This window comes from Diachasmimorpha longicaudata, chromosome 12 (assembly GCF_034640455.1).
Source record: "Diachasmimorpha longicaudata isolate KC_UGA_2023 chromosome 12, iyDiaLong2, whole genome shotgun sequence".
Classification (NCBI taxonomy): domain Eukaryota; kingdom Metazoa; phylum Arthropoda; class Insecta; order Hymenoptera; family Braconidae; genus Diachasmimorpha; species Diachasmimorpha longicaudata.
In genome coordinates, this window is record NC_087236.1 from 6118976 (window position 1) to 6145396 (window position 26421).

Below are 26421 nucleotides of genomic sequence, written 5' to 3' on the forward strand. Positions count from 1 at the left end.
AATTCACAAATAATTACATCAAAATGGTATTTATTGTAAAATATCAATTTCGTTGGACATATCATAATTTCCATAATTTCAAGCATTAAAAATTTCTGACAATTAGAGAGCATCCGTAAAATTCACCACTGCTATGACTAATTGATTAGAACTGTCATTAGGTACACCTGAAGTCTGAGGTAACACTTACATCCCACAAAACATTAGAAAATTCATTGGAGTGATCGTTTAAACTGCACATCATAATTACCGATAATCATTAATAATACAGCGTTACTTTGGACATTGATGCAGGTCATCTGGGAGTAAAAATAGTGAGCATTGACTTGTCAATACGAAATTCTAGTCATACCTGATCGATCGAATTCGCCAGCGAATTCCGCGATATTAATTTATGTATAAAAATTATGTCTGAGGTTATTCGGTTGAATTGCTCTCCTCCGGGATGGATCATAAGGCTGAGCTGCGTCTCTCTGGGGCTTTATGCCTTGTATTCTGCACAATTATCACCCGCGATCTTCCTGAGTCGGTTGATCAGGGAATGTTCTGCGGATAATGATGCAATTCAAATGCCAAACTGCAGCACTCGTAGTCAGTGCTGCAGCGGTGTTCCTCAGGGAGCTTCTCCGTCTTATCCGTTATGCGGATTGGACAGGCAGATACGTCAGACATCTGGAATTACTCTAACATCAGTTTAGGATCCTGGGAAAAATTATAATTAGGAGATCGAAGCGGTCGTTTGCTTCCGGAAGCACTGGTGTACCCGAAAAATTCGCAAATATTTTTTTCTGTGTCTACATATAGGCGAAAACGTATGCAAACAATTTTTTCTTCTATTTTTCAATAATAAATATGTGGGATTGATTTTTTTTCGTTGGTGGGGCTCATCAGTTCGTAATAAATTAATTTAAATTCAAGTGAATGGTGGGGTAAATTAAAATAAAATGGGTCTGGAATTTGCTCAGGAACAATTTCGGGTGCAAATGATTTAACAAATTCAAATCCTCCGGATCTTCTCACGCCAGGAAAATCAGGAAAAAAGTTAATAATTTTTCACGTACATGAGAACAAAATGAGAGGACCGACTGATCCGTGTATTTGCTGCAGAGTGGTGAAGTGTGAGTAGTGGGATGATCATGGGGATCTTGGATACCTGGTCCAACGCCCACGGTATCGAGATATCCCCGGCTGCTCGCTAAACTACCACCCCTTGTCGCAACGTCTGCAAGAAATTTACATTTTTTCCATAAGAAAAAAAAATCAGCTTGAAATTAGAAAGCTCATGGCATAACCGAAGACATAATTTTATGACAGCCGTAAAAAAAAGTATGCATACAAAAACGAATCGCAGGGTTGAGGGTGGTGGTAAAAATGTCAGGATGTCGTCGAGGAGAGTCGTTAAAATTTAACGCATCCTCGGACTCTCAGGTTGTTGCCACAATTGTAGACAGGGGCCTGAGTTTTTCAGGGGCTTTCGGTGGCCGCAAAATTTTTAAAAAATTTATTTCTGTCATTTATTGGTGAAAGGGACAGTTTTGCGTTTAAATGGAGAGCGGGAAAATGACTGAATATTTCAGGAGACTGGGGAGTGTCAATCGTCGGTGTTATTAACGCCCGGAGCTGTCATCGCATTGACAGGAAAAACAAATTTTATGGGTTATTCAACATGAATATTCAGTGCCTCCAAATTGTTGCTCGATCCCCGTTTTTATCGAAATTGACGAACCAGAGATTTAAAATGATTTGTTTATTAGCGAGAAAGTTGAATGAAAAAAATTATTCCGACGTCTGGTGTCACGTTGTTAACGAGCTTTAGCTATAAATCAGTTAAATAAAATACCTTGTGTGCTCGCCATGGAGTGTGTTGACCGATGAATTGTTCTTTGATGAAATAAACCGAGCCAGGGAGTTTTCCACCAGGATTTACGGAGTTTTCCGGCTTTTCCGTTACAGCTACATGCGCTGTTTGATCGGGTCGAGTGTCGTGGGCCCCATCTGCCCCGCAATCTCGGCCACTTTTTGCTCCTCAAGACCCTCGAAAGCTCGGTCCTCACCTCCCCATTCAAAAAACAGTACAACACCGCTACGAAGAAGCCCTGAAAGTTATTAATTTTTTTACGGCCAAGAAATTAATTATGCAGACCCCCCCATAAATTTTTTCAGTCATTAAAATTTCTATATATATTCTTTAGTTATTTAGAGAATGTCGAGTGCTAAAATGTCAATATTTATTTGGCATTTTAGAATTAATTTTGCAATATTCCTTTTGGCCGACAAAATATTCAGTTTTGCGATAATGAAGCGCGTAATTTTCTCCTGATTGACAGACACTAAGTATCCAATTTATTTACTTTCAACAGCTCCTTGTGACTAGTGCAGTGTCAAGACAAATATCCTGAATTATGGGAAGCTAAGGAGTGTCGAGTGTAGTGGGACGATTATGAGCCTCCGTTAAAAAGGGGACATGACTGCCATTTTTGTCCCCATCAACAATTAATGAACCCCTGGCGCCGTGAGGTGAGTTTCCAGAATTTTCCTTCACCACTTTAATTAAGTAATTGAGCAACTGATAACTCCGTCATTGAATAACAATCGATATTATTTAATTACCTGCACTGAGAAAAAAAATCTGCGAATCAAAAGACCGTTGGACAGGAATTCAAAGCGAGCTTTTTAGCGATTGGCAGAATAATTTTTTTTTCTCAGTACAGGACAACCCGTGTGTCCCGAATTTATTCGCGGTAGTTAACTACAGCTGAAACACATTGCAAAACTCAATTACACGTCCACCGACTGCGTCATTCACCGTAGAGAACGGTAATCATGAGAATGGAATTGGAGAAGAATCGTTAAAACGTCAAAAAATACTGTGACGCAGAGAATAATACATCACGAGTTTATCTTTATTCATGAACAAGCCCCAATCCGGGATTTACGTGTGTCGTGTAACAAAAAAAAAAGTCAATTTCCGAGCTGGAGGATGATCTTGCTGCACTCATGCTAATTCCCGCCGATTGGACGATTTTCTAATGCAAATTGCTGTCATTTTCGGTTGATGCGCGCGGTATTCCGTGATATTTCTGTCATTTAGAAACTTTGGGGTATCAAAATTGCGGCATTCTCTTATCTCGGGGAACATCCCGTCAGAATTCTTGGAATGAGCGGAATTCAGTAGTTTCTTCCACGGTATCATAAACTCGGGCTCTAACTCTTATCTGAGTAACGGAATTCGCGGCATATGAACCGCTCGATGGTGACATATCATCAGTTTCACTTTTCTCTCCTCGAGGAGAAGAAAATGAGGATGAAAATGTCAAAAGTCTAATCGCTTTCTGAATTATCCAAATAATTTGGATTATTACGGACCTCGGCATTAAAAACAAAAAATATATATGACTTTGACTTTTATTGACATTGTTCCCTTCAAACGAATGAACTTCTCATTTAATTTCGCGCAATGAATTTTTTCGACTCCGGAAACAGGTCAATTTATATGGAAATTTATTTTTAATAGTGGAGACCCCTCAGGCCATTGGAATAATTAATTTTCCCGTCATCTCTAGATCTCATTAAACAAAAATGAGAAATCGGTATTTTTCGTTCATTAGACGTACCTGAAAAGAGGCGAATAATTGATCCCCAAAGAGCCAAATGAGTTCCACTCTTTGATCAACTCCAATGCTGTACGACAGCCCCAAAAAAACTGTGTAATGAACCCCGAATAATGGAACAAGCACTAATGTACTCCTCGCCCATCTCCTGAAAGCCCGAAAATAGGATTAAACTTCTCAATTCAATTTGCCAAAAATTTCGAATATATCCCTTTGAATTTTCACTCCACTGACTTATATCTCTGGGTCTCCTCCGACACTGTTGATTTTAATTTCGAGAGTAAAACTCTCACGATGTTAACGAAAAGTACAAAATTGATGAGAATCGATAGAATCGTGGGCACTCGAATGATCAGGAAGAGCTCGGGAATTTCGTTGATGGTCCAGCAGTAGTTGTCATCATACATAGCTCTCACCATCACCCAGGGAATGACGAACATTGCTGGTAATCCTGGGATAGGAAAAAGTGAACTGAAATGGTCAATAAAATCGGAACGATGGGGTGAAATTGCGGATTTTTTTTTTCTTCTCCAGATAGCGTTGATGTCCCAGTTATTGACACTAAAATTCTAGGGCCTTTTTTCTGAAGGTCTGACACATAAATGTCCTCCCACTTATTTTTTAAATATATTTTTCAATGAGAAATAGTTCATTTGGTATTTTATTCATAAAATCGTGACAGTTTGGGCTCTACCGGTTCGAAAAAGGAATGAAATTTTTCTTTTCCTCGAGTATTGCAATACTCACCCCATCCGAGGAGAACGTAACCCATGATGCTGGAGTTTGAGTCGGTAAATAGTGCGAAAAAAACGAGATTATGGAGATAGAGGCCTTCCATGAGAATCCATGAATAATTTGCAAGAATGAAATACTGCCAGAAGCTGGTGAACACTTTGCATTGCCAATTATTATCATCATTCTCCAGTATATTATCTCGCCAGAACCTCTCACCATTTTTCGTTATGAGATCTGATGCAAGATCAAGCCCAGACACATGGAGAACGTCCTTGAGAAGGGCCATGAAGGCACGAAGTATAAAAGAGGCGAATAGATGCAGGTGAAGCATATTTCTTGGGCAACGTAATTTCCTAAATCAATTTTACAGAATCAATTTGCCATTATTTCTCGTTCAATGTCATTGGGGTTCATTAGTCACTCACTTGATCGTGGCCAGGATGAGAAATGCGAAGAGAAGAGTGGAGAAGGACACGGCGTAGCCGATGGTCGATGTCTTCGTGACGATAGGCAGATATCTCTATTAATTAGATAAAAAATAATTAGAAAGAAAAACCTGCGATGATTTTAGTATTTAATGGATTCAGGGGAATTATTCCACAGGAATCGAGCATTACCAGCAAATAATTAACATATTTCGCCTGATAATAATTCAAAATAATTAATTTTTCCTATTCTGTGGGACAATTAATTAAGATTTTTTTTTATTGGGACTGAATCAATTTTTTAATTAATTCTAATTAATTCATGAGCGTTTAGATAGACTTCGGCTCCTGTGGAGGCTCATCCTGCGATTGAATTCTCATTAAACTTCGTTGATTCTCAATTCCGTAACGTGAGCGTCAATTCCCTGGCGATAGTGAAAGAAGCTTCACTCAAATATTTAATTCCCTCGAGCGATTCTCGGTTTTCCTCCTCGAGATCTCGTGAGTCTGACAAGTGCGATAGAATCTCGCAATCGGTGGGTTTCCAAAGGGGTATTTCGAGTACACCATTTCACTGTTCACATTTTCGTTAGTTCACCGGCACACCCCTTCCCTGGGAGCCCTTTATTTTATTCTATTTATTCAATTTATTGTGAGGTACTTCGATTGGGAACAAATGAATTATTGGGGAGGGGGGTAAATTCAAAAGGGTTGAACAGCAAAAGTAAATTGAAAACTGCTGGTGAATAGTGGGGTATTACCGAGGGTGCTAATCCTCGCTGTCCATCAATAAATTTGCAATTATTGAGAGGCATTACAATTCTCGTAATGGGGTGAGGTACCAAATAAGCCGATTAAATTTAAAAAAAAATTAACTTCTCCATTTAAACGAAATTAAAATGTTAATACGATTGATTTTGACGTATAAATATTTTTTATTTGTAATTTTAATATTTGAGTCGTGAACTGGGGATATTTTTGAAAGAAAATAATTGAGAACAGGAACTTTCTTCGGTGATGCTCCAGGAAAGCTATGAAATCAGGAAAATTCCCCTGACGTCGATAACTTTTGCTCTCTAGCCTTCACCACTGAGACCTCGAACCCAAAGATTGCTAACGAAAGCCAGAAACTTTTTCTCCGTGATGCCTTTTCGGGGTAAATCAATTCTAAAATTGGATTATCTCGTCCTCCAGATGAGGAAGGGTAAATACCCCAGGAGAAAGGGTGGCAGACACCAGATGAGTTCATTTATACTTATCGTGTTTTGTATTGTCCGGACTACAGACGTTTACTTGAGGAGTTAATACCCCAAAAAGTATTCTTCCCATTTTCTCCTAAAATCACAACCCCCGCAGCCCTCAGGATAAATGCATGATTAAATTCCGGAAGGGAAACTTGTTTATCTCCACCGACGAGAGGGGTTTTAATCTTGCGAAGTACCCGGGGTGTCCTGCCCATTTTATATGACATAATTTAATAAAAGTCCAGGGGAAAAGCGCAGATACCCAACAATTTAATCAATTACCCCCCTAATTAATTGATTCTGACAACTCTGAGGGCTTTTATCACTTGAAAAAATCGGAGAGGGCTTCATATTTAGGGATTTCGGCAAATGTTCATTGAAAAAATATTTTTAAAAATTATTTTCCCACATAAAAAAATGTAGTGATGCGCCGGGAATTTTTTCCGGTTTTAAATTTCTACTTTTGCTATATTTGCACTCGAAATATTGTGTTGATCCATCACGGGAATGAGGAGGATCAAAATCCTGTTGTCGGGGTACACACCGAGAATTCCGTTAGGAATGTGCAGGAAGGTGGAAATAAACCGGAAGCATCTGCCAATTACCCTAATATGATTCCGAGCTTGAATGCATCTGTACCTTTATCAGAGTTGCATTGCGCTCCTGCACTTCCGTTATATCCATGAGCACTGTGACAAACTGGGTTGCGTAACACTGGGTATAGTTGCTCCACGTGCTGTTCGTCTCTGGCTTCATGTACCATTGGCCGTCGGGCAAACACTGGCGCGATGCATTTGCCTGGAAAATAAATAAAAAAAAATGACATTTCCGTTGGCTCCATTCGTATGATAACATTCGAGGGAATAAAAAGCGTATTCTGCGGGTAATGAGATCGAAGGTGGATGAGAAGGGCGAATGATTAATGAGATTTTACGCTGCGTCGAGGGAAAATACTCGCGGAATAAAAAATACCGTACGAGGAGAGAAAAGTCGGGGGAAAATTCTCGGGGTCGGCAGAACAAATTTGGTGGAATGCTGAATTTTTATATTTGCGTCGGATAAAATCCATCTCTCTCACCATAGGAGGGTTTATCCCGCTTCGATTCATCCCTTAGGACTTGATAATGAGCTCAGGATCGAGAAAAATATCGAAATAAATTTTTTTCATCGCAGAAAAAATTTCAGAAAAATTTATTTCTACCAAATACGGGAGTTAGTCCGTTTTAATCCACCCCCCGGAGGTCAATACACCCCGAAAATAAATATTTTCCCTTAGGACCGACAGTCTATCTGCCATTTTTATTTGAAAAATCGTGAAATCCTGAATTTTCTCTCCGCGTAATTCTCCTCCGGACATAAAATCAGATTTTTGTGGACAGTCACCTGTACATCGAATCCCGCGATGTACCTCGGGCAAGACAGGACCGCCAGGTCTCCCGGGGCTGTTGCTGGCCAACAGAGAATACCATCCCAGGTCTCCGAGCACCAGCCTTTGAAAAATAACTCTTCAATACAGACATTCTGGACGTCAGAAACTTAAGCTCTCGCTCGAGCCGCATCATTTTTCATTTTCCATCGCAAGAATGGGGGTGATTATCGCGATCGCCCGGGGCAAGGGGGGGGGGAACTATTTTTCATTTGACAGGAACTTTCCGGTGTCATTGCAGTGGGACATGTGAGCCGGGAGGCGAAACTTAAAACGTCAGGGGGTGCGGGAGCTTCAGTTGAGCGGGAGATGTATTAATTGGGGCTGTTGGAAGTTTCCAGGTGTCAATTAATTTTTTTTTTACTGGAAAAAACAATTTTTCGTCGTCATGGAAACCGTAGGTGAAGTTCGAGATTTATTTAGAGTTTTTTAATGACCGATTTAATGAGTCCAGAGGGATAAGGACGAGAGAAACGTCCGGCCCAATCGGATAATCAGGTTCACGTGGATTTATTTCATTTTAATTAATTATTTATTTATTTGTGGGGGTCCGGGTGTATCGTCGATCCAATAAATCTATTAAAGTCCCTTCAACCCGCGTATGTAACAGAATCAACTCAATTAATCCCAAACGAGCCCTCAAATTTTGATTGGCTCGTTGAAAATTGCCGGGAGCAGTGAAATTAATTCACTCGAGAATTTTCATTACACACATGAGCGACAGGTTTGATGTTCGCCAGTTACCCTGGCTCAAGACCCTCGTGATGCAACAGCACCAGCTGAAAGCATTGCCACCATTCCTCACCATGTTCACATGTAAAATATCCTCAGTTTGCAAATGGTCTGTGCATAATGAACCCTTTCCACTGGCCGCCCCTAGGTGGGCTGCACTCCTCGGTGACTACTTCGTTAACTTTACAACAGGGAAGTATTAATTCCCCCAGAGCACGACAATCAGCTAAGGGATGATCAAAAGTTCTGGAATACTTCATTATGTTTTTTTTTTCCTGGTCAACTTTTTGTGGTGAATTTTCTGGGGCATTTGCACTAGGATATACGACACGGGGGTCGGGACTAATACAGAGAACAATGGAATTGAATTTATATGGGTGCAGAGTTGCCGGTTGGAGTACAGTTGTTGAACAGAAAATCTAGGGGCAATAACTCGGGTCAAGCTCTGTTCATTCAACACTGGAGATGTGAAAAATTGAGAGGGAAAAATGTCGATTTGAATGGGCAGATGGGGATTATTAAATGTTTTTTATCCTCGATTTATTTGCATTTATTCGACGCCCGAATTCGCGAATCAAATGCGTTATTGAAAGGGATTTCAGGGGAAATATTTTAGTCGCGTGATATTTATTTTCGAGGTTTAAACAAAATGTGGAATGAAAAATTGTGGAACTGAGAGGAAACATTCGAGAATTCGATAAGTACATGTATTAACCTCCAAGGGAGTGGCAACTGGGTTGATATCTTCGCTCTAGGAAGGATTCGGTGCAGTGGAATTTTCTGAGGAAATGTGATAGCACTCCGGGTGCTGTGATGCGAGAGAAAATGCTGTACTATCGTACTTTTGTGACAATCGTATGGTGTCTACGTTCGGAGTATATTTTATCGCGTGCTACACTCCCATTCGTGATGGGAAATTTATAGCTCTATTTTTGGGATTCTCTCTTCAATCTTACCTGGACTGGGTATGGATCCGTTGTGGCACCTCAGGGCACCCAGTTCAAGCATCTGCTGCTGGATAGTGGGACTGTTGAAATCAATGTCATTCTAAAAATAAAAAATTCAATTTATTAAAAATATTTTGACCGAGAAAATTTCAGCTTTTTGTATCAATTCGTTTTATCCTCTTCGAGTTCACCTGATGGTCTAAATAAAACATTGTTAACTATAATTAACGGGGCCGTGTTTACGTGACAAATATATTCTGATTGAACAGCTAAATCTAACGTTTGTGCAACAAGTAATTCCACGGGATAAATCCCTCCATTGAGGAATTAAATAATGAATTTCATCCCCCATCTGTCGAGACCTTGTTAGTTGAATTTGAATCCTCTCAGGGGATTAGGAATTCTCCGCAAATGGTGTGTCATTGAACAATAGCTCGCTGAATGCCATCGAAAACAATGGGATACTGAACGCTGTGAGAGAGATACTTTGACCATAGACTCTGTGTATGAAATTCTAGAAAAAATTCTGGTGCATTCACCTGGAAATTCAAACTATGCTTCGAGGATTGTTATGAAAAATTCCCCAACTCTTTGAGGTATTTTTGTCTGCGGAAATTTTTCACTCAAGTCGAGATATGAAGAAGAACTCTAATAAATTGGCGACTGCTTGACTTTATCTAGAACTGTCACAACTTGAAGATATGTTCGGTATATCTGGGTCGCGGATATCTAACAAATAAATAAACAAAATAATACGATACTCAGAATTATTTTATTATAATTTTTCTTGTTTTTTAAGGGGAACTTATAGCCGCACATCCCCTTGATCGTTTTCTTGCTTTACATGTAGTTGAACAGGGGGGGTGCCCATCCCCTATCATTCTCGACGCCAGAATGTAAACACATTCATGTTTTATTAGATGCACTATTGTTTCGCCTTCCTGGAGGATCGTAGATGTGAAATACTCGGTCAGTAAATTTACCGAAAAGGGCGTACGGTGGAAGTTCTATCGCGTTAACGCCACTCCCGTGTTGCAAATAATTTTACTCGCGTTGTGCTCGCGTTTGGTTGATTTGTTAGTAAAGAAACACTTGAGCCATTTTATTTTATGGTCATTGGATTTTTAAAGGGGTCGGGAGAATTTTAAGCCCCACGAAAATCATAAATTAATTCAGTCGTGCGCTGGCGAAAAAGGTAATTAACTTACTTCACATGCACCGCAGTTTTCTGATGAATATCTCAAAAAATAAGGGGAATGGCGGAATATTCATAATGACCTTTTTTGTGGGGAAAAACAACCTCTACAAAAAAGTCTATATGGAAATTTTTCTATTTCTTTTAGGAGTCGAGATATTCATCAGAAACCGGGGCTTGAGGTAAGTCAACTCACCTCGTTTTACCACTTCACTAGAAATTATAACCTCGTTGCTGAATCCTGTCCTCTCCCTCTTCCCACCCCATCAAGCAACCCCATCCATCCTGCCTTCTGATTTTTCCATTTCCGTTTTATCGACAAGTTCGCTCTGGAACTGTCTCAGGAGAGAATATTGTATGCAGTGCGGTTAAACACCCGGACATCAACAGCTGTCTCCAGGTCGACCTGTCCCCAGTGAAAAAATTTTTTGTCCCCGTCAATGATACTCCAGCTCTCCCATCAATTTACATTCTCAATCTCAGCATTTGACAATCACCCCCTGGAGAAATACCTCCCGTCGTATCGTAAAGGGGAATAAAAAAAAATGCGGTAAAGTGGGGGGACAAGAATGACACAACGACTGCATTAAAAATAATTCACCCTCGTTTAATCCAGGGTAATGAAATTTTCCGTGTAGAATTAATTAGTTTCGGTATCACTCACATCCTATCGGGGATGAAATAAAATAACACTCCACCCAAAACGCAATATTCCCGAGTGGCGTTGATTCTTCGGATAATAATAATGAGAGATACACAGAGCGTGCAGGAGAAATACCACCTCTGTACACTCAATTTGTTGATGAAGCAAACATCAGGTGTCATGCACACGCCCCCACCAGCTTGATTCAGCTGAGTTGACAAGGTCAGAGAGAAAAAAAAAATTTCCCGTAATTCAATGACATCAATTAACTCCTAATGAAGCTTCTTCGAGGGGATGGTTTAATTCTTAGGGATTATTTTTCCATGTTTACTGAGTAAATTGAATGTAATGCAGAGTTGAGTTAAGTTATTCCAGAATTACTCAGAAGATTATCCAGAACTTTACTGTTGACAGTTTCAAAAAAAATTGTTTTCTGGTCCAATTCGATGATAAAATCTCGCGTTTATCGTTGGAGTCGATCGATTAAAATTTTTTATTTCGGTTAAAATCAACAATCAATTTTCGGAAAATCAATGGCCCATCATTCCATGTTTCTCCCTACCCAGAGGGTTCCAGGGAGCAGATGCTCCTCAGATTTTTATCATACACTCCTTAATAAGATCATTTTTTCATCGTAACGACCGTTGTCTTCTTTTATCCACGTGACAGGTCATTTCACCGATGGGTTCGGGGTTGTCAGTATCGGGAGGGCCAATTGCCGGAAGAATCATTGGAATTGGGTCGGCCCAGCCCCCCAATTTTCGTTTTACTCCTCTGTTGGCAGGAGTAAAACGCCGATGTTAGGGGAATTGAATGCGGGAGATTTTTTTTTATCTCAGTGAAGAGTGGATGTACTGGCGTAGTCCTTTGAGGAAGGTCGTGGCACGTGGAGTGCCGCAAAAATCGATGGATTGTCTCGATGAGACAGTGAGGAAGTGCATCTGTACCTAGAGGTGAAGGGAATGGGAGCATTGACAATAGGCAGGTGACTAGTAACCCAGGACAACACACAATTTACCCCCACAAGTTCAACAGAATTTTTCTCTCGAGAAATTTTTTATAAAAATTTGCATATAAAAATTTTTGCGGATTTCTGGCTAATTTTCTCGGGGAGTGAAAATATAAATTGACAATTATATGAATAAATATGAACATTTAAACAGGATTGAATTTAATAGACGATTCAGGACAAGTTTTACGAACAAACTGATTTATTTCATTCAAATAAATCGTTTGTGGGTAATGACTGTTTATTTACGATTCCATAAATTCACTTTGTAAAACGAAATTCATTAATATTCCAATGGAATATAAACGATTTTGAATTTGTGCTCCGAATTTTGATGGTATTCGATATTTAATTATTAAATCTGATGGGACTGCAATTGCGTCGCTCTCTCGAGTAAATTGTCGACTCCATTCACCGCATAAATTAATATTTATCTTCTGTTTGAATTATTGAAAAAAAATCAGGGACAGATATTTTTAATTCTCGAAACAATGATTTTGCGATGGAATTTATTTAACCCAAGGACAAAAAAAAATACACTGAAAAATTCTCTATCAACATTTCACGCGCAAATTGACGACGAAGAAGACCTGGTGCCATAGCACGAACTGAATCAATTGCGATCCTATCATAACAATGAATATTCAGTATCTGTGTGAGTCTAGGCTCACAAACCGCCAGTTTTGAGAGATAATAAATAATGAGACACTCACGTGGTTGGCCATGGTGTCTGTATCTCCTTGTGCTCTTGCTTTCCCGAACAGATGTTTCTGCAGCGAACGACGGAATGTTTAAGAATTCAGCCGAGCGGTCTGAAACACGCCATGAATATTCAAACATTCCGTTTTCCTCAAAGTCAATCTTACAATTGATAAATTTGATAAAAGTGCGTGGAGATGGGGTATGTTAATTACCTGGAGCATGATTAACTGGCTATTATTCCTCGAGGGTCACCTGGAATGAGAAAATAATTTCAAAATATTAGAATTATTTTTCTGGTCAACAAATTCCCAATTAGTTCTTATTTTTTGGTTCGACGAGGGCGAGAAGTCGATTCTCGAATTTCTTTTGCATAAATTATTATGGGAATTGTATAATTAGATCTGACGAATTAATTGAATATTTTCTCTCCTCCGGATTTATTTTTCGCAAATTTTTCATTAACAATTGTTCTGCTGTACCAGCAAAGGGCTGAAAAGGGCAAAGGAATATTTTGAAAAAATTGTGCAAGTGAGACTCGATGAATTTACGAGTCGATTGTTGTCTGACGCTTTTGTTGTCTCGGCCCTTTAGTGACAGGAAGAAATGAGAAAATGTTAAATAGAGTACATCCCTCCCCGGCACGTGTAGCGTGCGCATAATGTTTGACTCCTTCGCGCGCACAGGGTGATAAATTTTTCATCCCTTATATTTCTCTCTTTTTAACTTGTGTCTTATTCTTTACGAGCGAGATAAAGAATGTCAGTGAATTAATGAGCTTTTTAAACAGCGGGGGATTTATTTATTAGACATTTTTTTTAATCATTTAGAGGAAGACTCTCGGGAGGGTGTTCTCACAGTCGTTTTCCATTTTCCTGTTGTCTCTCGGTACAACCAGGTCGAGTTTTCGTGGATGAGAAATGGCGCTGTAGAGCAATTTGTCGGGGTGGATACATGGGGCTGGGGTGGCTCATGCCAACCGCGAGTCTTCAGTTGTAATTATTATGACAGGGTAATTGTATGAGTGTGGGGTGACAGCGGGGTGACGGGTAGATTGATTATTAATGGGAGAAAAGTATAACAGTAAAAAGTCGGTGGGAATTACCCCGATATTTTAAAAATCCCGCCCTGAGTGGTCTTCCCCTCTTTTTAAATCAAAGTTTCAGTTTAAAAAAATACTTAACATGTAATTATGAACAATCTTCATTTATTTATTTTCCCAAAAAAGTGTCTTCCAGTTAAAGGAACAAAAATATATTTTTTTTCACGACAAAAAAATATTGAAAAACGGGGAAACGCGTTATTAAAAATAAATATCAATCCTATAATTAATTAGTGACAAATTACAACAAATATTTATTATTAATTTTGTATAGTGCCTAATGCCTTCACCCCCTAATAACATATTTTTCAAAAAATCTCGCGTGAGCCGAACGTCAATACCGCGACCGCCCCCGCGATGTTCGAAATTCACTAAATACCTGGTCTTCCATTGTTCCCCCATTCACATCCCACCCCATCCGGCCTTCTTTTTTCAAACCCTCCGCCGACGTACAGCCACGGCAACGACACCCCCGCGTCAATTGATATTCTCCCGTATTCCGGACGGACTATTCCCATTTGAATAGAGCACACCATAGATTCCCTCTTCCATTTCGCATCCTCGCTAAATCTCTTCATCGTCTCTCATCAATTACAGATCAACTGGGGGTGAGTTGAGTGCCGCCATAATCCCTCCATTCGTCCAATTTTTTTTCACTGGAATTTACTGTCCGATACCGACTCGACTGAAGTTATTTCTGAGAGCAGATTAAATCGAAACGACGCGTTCGTTATTTTCCAACGGGGTGGGTTTGTCCTCTTGTCGACGGATTAGAATTCCACCCTTGCCAATCCTCTAACTGTTTTGTAACATACACCTCTCTGTCTCTCTCTCTCTCCCCCTCATCCCCCTGCAGCCCATAATGACCGCAGCACCTTTTCTTTCGCATTTCCAACCCTCAATCCTCCCCTCGCGTCTGCTCCTGTCAGCACCTAAATCCCCACGTTATTTATCGGCAAAGGAGTGAAGTTCTACTGGCGCATTATTTTGAAATTACTCATCCTTCGAGAATGGAACTTTGTGTTAACGAAAATGAGACCAAAATGACAAATGGACAGTCTGTTTTTTTCTATTTGTAGTTGGGATCGTTTGTGTTATTTGTCAAAACAGGCGGAAAACCCTTGGCGAGGGGAAGTGCCTCTTGAATTGGCTTTTTGGTGATAGTAACTGTGATATTTGTGGGAAGAAATAAGGGAGGGGTAGTTATTTATAATTATGAGGATCAAATATTGAATGAAGAGAGCCATCAAAAAATTCTTAGCAATTTTTATTGTTTTTAGGAATTTTTTTAGTTGGAAATTCAAGTTTTTAATTTTTTGAAGTGTATTTTATATAGTTATGGGTGTAAGGGTGGGGGGATAAACAAAGAATTATTTACACCCCTCGGCGAAATGAGAGGAGGATCCTGATATTCAGGAAGACGCAATCAAATCCCTTATCGGAGCTTAAAGACTGCCAGGAAAGATGGCGGGTGATGTTTATCCCGAAAAAGTTGGATTAGAGATTCGGAAACGAACCCTCAAACTGAGAAAAACTAATATCAGTCGGGCCGACCCCTCGGTGAGGTCAAGGGTTGAAATTGGGGGTAAGAATTTTCCGGGTGGTTGACACCGTAAGCTCCTGAGGTTATCAATTTGCAAATAAAAAAATACACAACACATTTATTTCCTTTATAAAAATTCTGCTTTTCCTGAGAACTTGATTGAACTGCGCAACTGCTAATTAACAAAAATATAACGAATAAAAAAATCCTTCAAGGCAAAATATGGTTCGATGCGAAGGTCTCGGGTATTTTCAGGGGTTCAAATGAAACAAACAATAAAATAAATATTCAGTTAATGAGCTTTTAAGAACTTGAAATAATTTTCGAAGAAATCCCATTGTCGTTGAATAATCGAGTCGTCGGACGCTTCCACTGTCGCAGAAAAGTTAAATTACAGAAAATTTTCAACTTCCTTTCGCAAATTACGATTCATCTGTTGACAAAGTATGTAAGCAACCCCACAACTCAGCAGAAATGTAGAACAATCCGGGAAATGGGTAGTTGTTGTGGACTCGAGTGTTGAAGGACTGAGACTTCAGTTGTAGTTTCGACGGGGCATGGCAATGGGAGGAAGAGCAATTGTTTACTGATGTCCACGAAGCAGGATAAACTTTTTAGTGGAGAAGTAGAGAGCTTTCAGACCTGCAATTCTATATCATCAATTCCTGCCCGACAAAGCAGGATAAAATGTTTCTCCCGTTATTGATGTGTCAAGACTGACAAAGAGAATGGAGAAGAATGTTGTGCGCCATTAAAAGTTTAGCGGGGATTTTTAAAACTGTCAAATGGCCACGGAAATTCTCCTGGGGAGCTGGGAAGAGCGTTAATGATGCATAAAGTGCATTTCGCGTCTTCTTGTGCTTTAAAGCACTCGAAAAAATTTTTTCTGCAAAAGCTGCGGAAATATTTGAACTTTCGCATCTCCATTACGCTAAATTATCACTTAATCGCTTGGGATCATTAATTAATTCACCCGATTCTCCCCGAATGGTAGAACTACCATAATAAAAAATCGCAGAGTTAATGAGGGAAAATTAATTAATAAAAAATTCCCACAGCCTCCGCTGAAACTTAAAAAATCTAATTCTCTTGATCTAAAATTTCTGGAGACCAGGAGGACTGACCTGAGTGTTCGTAAATTACCCCTCGATGAGGGAAATCCGTTATTTGCGGCTCGCCACACCCCTAACCCACCCCCCATGTGATCAAACAATTAACGTGAGAGCGCGACGTCTATTTCTTCTGGTGCGACTCCAGCTGTGTCACACGACATGAGTGAATTCCCATTCGTTAATATTCAAGCAGCGAATCGCGAAAAACGCGTGATAATGCATATTGGTTTTTGTTACGTCGGTCAACCGTGGACTAATGAAATCAGCGTCATGATGGCAGCCACTGTCAAAGGTGTAATTAGTCATGGTTTCTCTCGAGAATATTCAATGCTGGAACTAATACTCTCGTTGGGGCTTCGGCTCATGTCTATTTATGGTGAACGTGAATATTCATGAGAGAAGTTGGAGGATTTGAAAGTGGTCGGGGGGGGGGGATGGGGGTGGATAAGTGGGTTTACAGATTATTTGCGCAGTCCGGTCACTTTCATGATCGAATTTCAATGTAAATATCGGCGGCGATCGGTTTGGGAGGTACGGAAATCATCATATTTCGGTGGGTAAAGGGCGTCACAAAATGGAGGAGGAAAATTACGAGGGGTGGGGAGATGGGGTGAAATGTTCCAGAATATTTTTGGAGAAAAAAATTCGGGGAATTTGGGAGAATTTTTGAGTGGTAGTGAAGGATATTTTTGATCTGCAATATTTTTGGGAATATTCTGAGCACGTGGTATCAGGTATATTTTTGTGTACAGAGAAATTAAGCCGTCCACTCTTGTGATGGATTCTGAAATAATTGGAGCTGTCGGGGTTAAATGGCATTTGATAGGCTGCCTGCTGAACACCGGGCTATTGTCTAAATTAATTGCGATGTCAGCAGGACCTCAAAAGCCGGTGACGTCATGTCCTTAATACTCATTTGGGGAGGGTGGAAGGTTAAATGACCATTGATTCAGGCTGACAAACTCAGGAGATCAGGCTCATCCAGATAAGAGAAAAGTTCTACTTTTCCGGACAAAACAATTAAATAAATATAAAAAATTATGGAATCGTCGTGACGTCGCGATTTTCTGTTAAGCAAATGTCATGATAAAATGTTTATTTTTTTATTTAAAAAAAAAATCGCCTATCACATGCCCGTTTAATCGAATGCCCGTTTCTCCCTGACTTTGAAAAATCGAACTGTCGCTGAAACGTCAAAGAGAACAAAATTGAATCGCGTCGCATTTCTAAGACGAATTCCATCATGATTTAATCTTCCATTCAATTTAAAGTCACAACATTGAAGATTCAGGTGCAGCTGTTGCGTGAATTCCCGAGAATTTCTAACGATCTTGTACCACCTCATCACAGAAATGAGTTTGTGAATGTCGCGAATGGAAGGGAATGAATCATTAAAAATTTTCAACAGAAATAATAGTCCTCTGGAGTGAAAATAATTTTCATCTGTCAGAAATGAATAGGATTTTTTTTCCGGAACTCTCTATGAATGAAATGTAAACTCTTTTTTTACACTCGGTGGAAAAACCGTAGTGGGCATCTGCCAATGACGCGTATGAAGAGGTTTCGCTTCTCTCGTAATTTATAAAAATGACGAGACGCCCAAAATTTATGGCTCTTGTGCACTCTTGCGTTTCCGGAGGCGTGCAGACTTTCATCTGCTTGAAAATTATGATCTAAAAATAATTCAAACTGTTCGGCTTAGGCCGGGATTATGTCGGTGGTGCGTACACCAGGAAGTGAGGAAAATATTCAGATTTTTGTTGGGAAAACTGCGGTTCCTCAGCTGTTGCCCGACAGAATTCTAAGTAATTCATTTTTTTTTTTAGGAAAGATTATTTTTTGTGGAAACACTGGAGGGAAATTGGCGGGATAATTTATTAATCGTGAAGTACACAATTCAGATGACAAGGTGTGACACTTCAACCGGTTTTAAACCGGCTCCATATCGGTGAAATGTTGGGCGATAAATTATAGGGAAAATGTAGACAATCGAGTGGAGAATTTGAAATTCAATGCCACATGCAATTGAGTCCTCAGCTCTTTGACAGATCGGGATAATGTGCATTTGAATTGATCCGGACTCACGGGAATTTCCAGTGGAGACATAATTTCGCTTAAATTTACCAGAAAATTGGCTGCAATTTTCCGAATTGAGATTCCATTATAATTGATGAATGAAAATTTTGTGTTTCGACTGGTCATTCTCTCGAGAGGTAAAATAAATAACTTTCTGTTCAGGAGTGGCTGTCTATTGTGTTTATAATCGTGGAATTTCAATAACGAATCAAAAACAGAGGGGAAAGTCAACGAATAAATTCCATAGGGGAGGAACGCGATACACAAAATTCCAGAAATACCCGGAGGTAAAAATAAAAAAACTGAAAGAGAATTTTATTGAATTTCTTTTCTAAAAAATATTCGCGGTCAAAAGTAAAAAAAAAAATCCCATCCGACCCGGGCAACTCCCAGGAAATCAACAAAATTTTCTATCAACTTTCCCGATAATTTTCCGAACATCTCCCCATCACACTTGACTGCTTTTCTCCATTCACCCTCAACTCATCCGAAAATACCATAAATTTTCCGGTAATATTTTTCCGCCCTTGATCCGCAAATTCAAGTATTCCACCCTGAAAATATAATCCCCCGACCGGCCGTGAGGGTGTTCATCATGTCATTCAGAAAATGGAAAATGTGAATCCAGCAGCCGACTAGACACTTTTACGAGAATTGCCCCACGCGTAATATCATCCACCCTCCACCCTGAACCCTGAAAAAAAACCCCCGATCCCCATTGGGTTCGCAGGATGCGGCCGCAGCTCTGGGTAATCGGAAGTTAATCCATCAGTTGTGCATAAAGAGGAATGGAAATATCAAAGTGAAGAAAGATTATGCCGCGAGCTCACATATTCCACCGGAGCCCGTGGGCCCTCGCAACTTACCCCAGAGGCTTTCATCCCCATTTCTCCATTTCAACTTTACCCCCAAGTTCCAATAGGAATATAGATTAGTCTTGTTAAGGTAACTGAAAAATAAAATCAATCCTCCAGGGCTTTACCGCAAAACTTCATACAGTGAGAGTCAAAAAAATATATTGAAGAAGAAAGAAACTGGCGGCGAGATAAACTCCTCAAGAACTGCTCGTGCGATGCGATTTTTTAAAACAAAAACAATTTTTTTTTTATTAAACAATACGAGTGATGAAGTTATACTTTCAGTCGGGCGATTACAATTTTTTCTGCCTCGAGGGTGGGGAAAAATCCTTGATTTCTTTGGGGGTTTGACCGGTCGATTAATAGTAATTCATATATGTAGAGTCGTTTCCTAATTAATTTTCCCAAATTAATAGTATTTGGAGAACAGGCGGCAAATGACAGGCTCACACACCGACGTGTCCGATATACCAATCTACAACCAATTTTCACACGTGTCGATATTGTCGATCAAATTCCGATATGGAAAATGATATAATGATGAATATTCAGTGCTATTTTAGTATTTCAGATTAGTCTGATTAACATAATTGAAAACTAAAATCTCCCGTTATTTTTTACGTGGAGGACCTGACAGGATACGAGGACAGACGACCCTCGACAGGGAAACCCGTCAAGAAGCGATTATTTACAAAATAATTATTTAATAAATCGTAGTTCTGAGGGGATGGTATTTTTATCGTACGAAAGATGATTCAGATTAAACCGAATTGACCATGAATTCACAACTATAAATTTACGATCAATAATTATTATCTACGTCCTCATAAATTTTTTCTCTACCGTTTTACATTATTCCCTCCCCACAACTGGAAAATAAAATAAACCCTCGAAGGTTTCCCCCATAAAAAAACCCGAAAAACATATTCTGAATCCGAAAATAACTGTCAAAGAAATAATCCGGTGGAGACGTGTTCAAACTATGATAGAATTATTCAAATACAATTCACCCCCTTTTTGCTTGTTGGCTCAGACAGCTGCATTTTATTACACCCCCTGATATAATTCTCATCACGTAGGGCTGAAATGTCGTTTGCAACGAAAACGTTTCTCCGAGTATAGATCAGATTTGCAACTCTTGATTCTTCAAAATTACATCCCCTGACCCGGAAATTTCGATCGTGATGGCGATGTATTTTGCGAATATATCCGTGACATCCTGAAGTGCGAAAAACTGTAATTTCCGGTGCATTCAGGAACACCCGGGAGCCTTTGATCTCGGCCGTGAGAGAATATTTCCGGGAGAAATGTACGTCTTCTCCTTTCAATTAAGGAATATTCATTCCCACCATTCACTCATTTTTTTCTCGGATAGAGTCACAACCGGAACCCCCCGGGGGGCTCCGTAAATATCTTATATCACCGCTGCTCAAAGCGAAATAATTCCATTCACCTCAGGACATTCACGAGGGAGAGAAATTTTATTAAAAGAAAAATGTTGTGGATTGTGAATTGACTCGGGACGCGATGAGGAAACCTTTGAACTTTTTTTTAATTAGTTTTCCCATCGACGAGGATTCATTTTTGTTCGTGCGATTGATCGAGGACTCACGGTGGAATGATTGAGATGATTGCGAGACGGTTGTCGATGCCAATCGCAAAGGACTATGGAAATATAATTGGAAGGACTAGAAGGAACATGAGGGGAAGAAGTTGCCGTCGGTATGAGGATTATTTCAAGAGGATTTTTTTATTGTCTGCGCCATTGAAAAGAGAAATGTTCGATATAAAATGGAGAATTGATTGGCGATTGAACAATCGTGTCCACTTTACCACACGCAGCAGTAATTTTTCCCGGAATTTTCACCCGGAAAAATCCTGGAACTTTTTTTTCTCCCCCTGGAGAGTCGGAAAATCGTTGCAGTTGATTAAAAAAATTAATTGGGAACTTTGGAGACTGTGAGGAGGGAATTATCAACTCTTTTGATGTCAAGGACCTCCGGAGGATCTCCTGACAGCCGGTAATGTCACAGTTACATGTATTATGGCACAGTCAAGAGCTCTCACGACTTCTCAGGAGAAATCGATACTCTCTCGAAGCGATAATCTGGAATCCGACTAATTGCCGGCATAACCCACCCCTCATCAGGACAATATTTACCCTCTGACGTTGATAGAATATCCTATGACGTAAAAATATTGTGAGGAGGCTCCAGGGGAGGGAAATTTTTGAAAATGACTCATCGGAAAACCGGGGAAATTATCCCGACTTCCCGAAGTTCATTATGAAAATATTGACTGGAAATTATCAGGAGCTGGATAATTTTTAATTGGACTGTCAATCAATTCTATTGACTCGTCGATCAATTTTACTAAGTTAAATAATTTTTTATTACACGCGGGGGGAGGGAGGAAGCAGGAAAATTTGGTCGTTAGCGTCAGACGGTCCAGAGTTTCTTGATGTCGCTGTAAAATCAGGGGTAGTAAGGGGTGAATGAGTCTCTCCATGTGGGGTAGTTTGAAGTGAGTAGAAAAGGCTCGTGAATATTCAAAACTCCGCAAGCACTAAAGTTTCCAATGAAGTCAGCTGGAATTTCATCTGCATGCAGTTCATTACCGCCAACCGTGAGTGCCAGCAAATGAAAAAAAAATGTAGACTAAAATTTAAAAAATTTTCAAAGGTCTAGGGATTGATAAACAATTACCCCCTCTCTTCGGAAGAGCCTTTTTAACATTCCAGCCCCAGTATCACTCGCTCCCAGGGTAATTGCCTAATCAACAAAGATTCCACTCGCGCCATAAAGCATTTTCCCGTCGCTCCATCGAAGAGTAGAAAATTGAAATTGAGGCAGATGGATTGGGTATAACCAATCCCATCTCCCTCAATTTACAAATTGAGTTATAACAGCCTCATGAGTGGAAAAAAATTTCCCCTTTTCCTCCCCGATTGATAGATAACCACATGTTGATGAGATTTCTCACCGTTCCTCTTTATGCAGAAATTCGATAATCGAGTCAATAGCGAATACCTCTCGTCACTGCACTCAGGTGTTCTCGCAATTTTCAATGTAGTTGTGGTACCTACTGTACCATCAACCGGGCGCTCATGCGAATAAACATATGAATAAGCCTCAAACAAGTTCCATTGTTGATTAATTTAATTAACGGGACGAGGAGCGATAAAGGGCGAGGGGGAGAAGGCCATTGAGGAGGGGAATAAAGAATTCGAAATAACTGTCTGGGTGGCATTTGAAAAAGGCAGGACATAATGTCATTTAATTATGGCAACATGTGTTGACGGCGGGTCAAAATGTCAGGTCATGTTCCGGATATATTTGAATTTCCCGGGGTTTTATGCCGATTTTCGATGGCAAATATATTTGTTGGGTAAATACGAGGGGATAGAGTCGTCTGTGATAAATTACGATGATATTTTCCCGAAGTGCACGCAATGGAACGCGGGAATAACTCCACAGCTCCGTAAAAATTTCTGAACGTTCAAGAATTTTTCATTTTGAAAGAGAAGGAACCGGTAAATTTCTGGAAAATTTTATTCCTGCGGTAAAAATCGAGTGATTTATTCTGTTAAATTTCTTCAAATAATTTTTTTATCGACTTTTTATTGATCTTCCCCACGTCATTTTTATCAATCGACAGTTGATCTTCACCGAGGCATCAGGTGCACCGATTAGGGTTAATTGTCCGCCCATCAGAAATGACCCAGAAGTCTCGCGCCGACGGACCCACGACGGAGTCCCATGGGTGCTCCCCGGCAGCGGTGAAATGAGGTTACCCGAGGTGAAGCAGTACCTGCGGTCAACCCTCCAGTCACTCCAATTAATTACAGTCACCAGAGATTTGAATATTCGAGGTAAGATTGCATGAGAATATAATGAAGACAGAGGTGCGATCGGACGGAAAGATCTCGCATGTGATAGCATCCCCCAACGATCCGTTTCCACTCGAATGCGTATTAACTTTGTCCACGAGTTCTGTACACTTGTGCAGGCAGATTAATGGCCGCTTTAGTGTAAAAGTATCCAGCGACTATTCCAGAGTCATAACAGTCATAACAGTACGTTGGTACCCGGGGGTGAATAATGACGAAGTGCAATTTATGTTTTGCAAGAAAATTTCAAAAGTTTTAATGGGAAACTTGGGGTTTCTGGGGATCCTGTGAATAACATGATTGAGTTATCACGAAGCAATGGCCAGACGACGGCGAATGACAACTGTTGGCCGATCTCAGAGTTGAAACTTTAGAAACAAATATTTTGTCAATTTATTGGTTTCTCGAGGGAGAAACTGGAGAGATAAACAATTTATCCCGACCCACGTGAGAGCGGAATTTTCAGGGTTTGTTTTCGTGTAGAAAAATATGTTTTTAAAGGATTGTTCGGAAATGTTAAGAACATTATGTCAAAGGTAGTTGTCAAGACGATGTTTTGCAGAAACAATTTATTTTTTATTTATCTTCGGTGGATTATATTTTTTTAGAGGAGTTCGAAGGGAAAGTGGACGACTGAAGAGATTTTAAAGATTTAGAGGAGTTTATTCATTATTTTAGTTAAAAATTTATTCAGTATCAGGGGGTAGATGAGGGAGAACGTATTTTTGAGGGGTATGTGGGGTTTCGAGAATGAAAAATTCATAAATTTTTATAATTTCCTGATGGGTCTTGCGGAATGACCAACTCCGGACACCGGGGAGAACTGACCCCCATGCAGACTCTCTCCAGAAGCTCTGAATTTATTTAGAGGGTCGGAAGTATGATGAGGGTGGGAGATATAAAGTAAATTTAAACGTATCACCATTGCAAGACCAGAAGGTCGGAAAAATCCTAAATATTATTTTAAGGAGAAACGCGTTTCACAAGTGCTTTCGACTATAAAAATTATCTTACCCCCATTTTCCTGGGGGTCTATAATTCCCTCAGGATGGTTGTGGCCCTTAACGATACCAAAATAAGTCAATGAAGGGTGAATTCACCTGGAAAAATTCCCGGACCCCGTGTGACTCCCAAAAAATCGAAAATCAAAATCCCCAAAATTATTGAATTTCTCTCCTACTTGACATAAATGACCTCAAAGCCCTCGACGCCCTTAAAAAATTTCCAACGGCTGTCAATATCGTTCTGTTCCCACATAAAGTCATTCCACAAGTTTATCGGCGATCTCGAGGTTGAAACTAAAAATAATTGAACGTGGTGAACAAAGAGGTAAACACGTTCAGTCCTGAGAGAAAAAAATCAGGTGACGAGGGCGTCTACATTTTCACGAGCAAAATAATTTATCCAACTTCGCTGGAAAATTTTTAAAAACCAAAATCCAGTCACTTTGTTACTAACTTTGTTCTCCAATTCAATTCCCCCAATAATTCCGATCAACCCCGTAATTTTTTCAGCATTAAAATATTTTAAAATTAAATTCACTGAATTTAATCGCAAATACTTTCAATTTTAAATCGCGAGAGACAATTATTAAATAAAAAATCGCAGATCAATAGGTAACAATTGTTCCACCCCTAGAACATCGCAAGAACGCTTCACTGATTTTTTTTAACGGAATAATAAATATTTCTCTGGATTATTAGATTACTCAGACCGATCGTCACAACAAATCGGTCCCAGCAATGCGATAATCCGGATAATGCGAATAAAATTCCCCGGGTAAATGCGCCGGTACCGGGACACTCTCGCTGATCGTCATGATCCGGAGAACCTCCACTACACCCCTAACGATAATGTCTCACCAGTAGGGTGCAAAGGGGAGAAAGACAAGGAGTAACACCAGATATAACTCACCCAGTGAAAGACGTCTTCGCGCGAATGTTCATATAAATCACACTGTGTCACCCGGTCCAGGTGTCCCCCAGCATTACACCTTTGTCCCTCGCAACTCCTTACCGTTGTGATAAATCATGGCATTACCTCACCGAGAACAGCCCTCCCCAAGTACCACTTCACTGACTACTGAGTAACCGGAATTATCGATTGCCCGCGAAATCACTGTTTACACATATTTATCGTCACTCGTGTATTTACTCCCTGCGAGTAAGAAGTGCTTCGATTTATCCTCGACAGTCTGATTGAATGCCATCGACCAACTCGAGTGTATTTATCGCGATTCTGATTGCGGTGATAACGCGATACACTAGTACAACTGCGATAATAATAGTACGTTACACAAAAAATTGAGGGGAGGGAAAAAAAAATCGAAGAAATTTAATAACGAAAAATGCAACTTGGCGATTGTTGTTTGTGTGACAGGTGATGATGTGATGATCAGAGCACTCCAGATTGTCTTTCACGAGTGATGGAGATAATGAAAAATTTTACGACTCGGGGCTCTCCGTTGTGAGAAATAAACGGAAAATTTTTCATTCACCCTCTCAATTATTTATGTTAAATTATCCCTCGTCAGGTGGGTGAATTCTTGGTCGATTGACTCATTAATTAATCTTCCGGACTGATTACTTTTTTTAAATCGCTACGTCGGGGGCGAGAGCAACGTCCTGGCAGTGGAAGCGCGCGCGTCCGTCGACGGACGTCGTTTCAATGAGACTAGTCAGGGCTCTCGCTATATCCGACGAATCTTACGCATGTCCGTCAGAGTTTTCCGTCTGTCGTCGTCTCTGTCGCTCGCGCTTTCCCGGTATATTGCGCATGAGATTTTCACGACGGGGAATTTTCACCTCCCCCGTCGCCAACTGTTGCGCGTGGTGATGGACGAATCCCTTCGACAATGCAACATACCCCGGTGACGATGGATACAATGGGGTACACGTGGGGCATGTACTCGGGAATATTATGGCATCGATTGGGGTAACAAACTCGTCTGGCATCATGTTGATTTAATGTTGGGATTAAAGACGGGGGTGAAGACGTCGTGGGCAGCAGGTGGCCCTTAGGGGTAACTTAATCACGAGTGGAACGATTCGAACGTGATAACCGGTTTATTCGGAATTTCCTTTGTTTCCTGTCAGACAGGAAGTGAAGTCGATTTCGCGGAGAATTTTCTCGGGAAATTCAAGAATTTTCCATTTATTTATTTGATGCTTTTATTT

At 40.1% G+C, this 26421-nt stretch overlaps 2 protein-coding genes across 4 annotated transcripts in view; one reads left to right on the forward strand and one right to left on the reverse strand.

Annotated features, from left to right (window-relative positions):
- On the reverse strand, window positions 1–26386 carry LOC135167815 (secretin receptor-like). Of its 3 annotated transcripts, none has more exons than XM_064131385.1 (13): window positions 25160–26386; window positions 12882–12921; window positions 12681–12779; window positions 9130–9220; window positions 7399–7505; window positions 6655–6813; window positions 4772–4866; window positions 4359–4705; window positions 3846–4062; window positions 3615–3759; window positions 1841–2096; window positions 1062–1222; window positions 1–672 (listed from the first exon to the last, which is right to left on the reverse strand). In XM_064131385.1, exons 3-13 carry the CDS (start codon window positions 12690–12692, stop codon window positions 535–537), a joined length of 1728 nt encoding a protein of 575 aa, XP_063987455.1. In that variant the 5' UTR covers window positions 12693–12779; window positions 12882–12921; window positions 25160–26386; the 3' UTR covers window positions 1–534. The 3 variants fall into 3 exon arrangements, with proteins under 3 accessions (XP_063987455.1, XP_063987457.1, XP_063987456.1); XM_064131386.1 differs by having other exon boundaries at window positions 2–672; window positions 4359–4699; window positions 25160–26383; XM_064131387.1 differs by lacking the exons at window positions 7399–7505; window positions 12681–12779; window positions 12882–12921; window positions 25160–26386 and having other exon boundaries at window positions 9130–9212.
- Window positions 1–26421, forward strand: part of LOC135167826 (uncharacterized) — a 132493-nt gene that overhangs the window by 35556 nt on the left and 70516 nt on the right. Inside the window, exons 3-4 of the mRNA XM_064131411.1 lie at window positions 2361–2517; window positions 23014–23227. The gene's annotated coding sequence lies outside the window, so the exon portion shown is untranslated. The remainder of the gene's footprint in view (window positions 1–2360; window positions 2518–23013; window positions 23228–26421) is intronic.

Excerpts from the sequence above, each read along its gene's own strand:
- LOC135167815 (XM_064131385.1), bottom strand. Across the intron at positions 4,867-6,654 it reads GCAATGCAACTCTGATAAAG|AGATATCTGCCTATCGTCAC; the intron begins GTACAGATGCAT and ends TCTAATTAATAG. Across the intron at positions 2,097-3,614 it reads AATTATTCGCCTCTTTTCAG|GGCTTCTTCGTAGCGGTGTT; the intron begins GTACGTCTAATG and ends AATAACTTTCAG.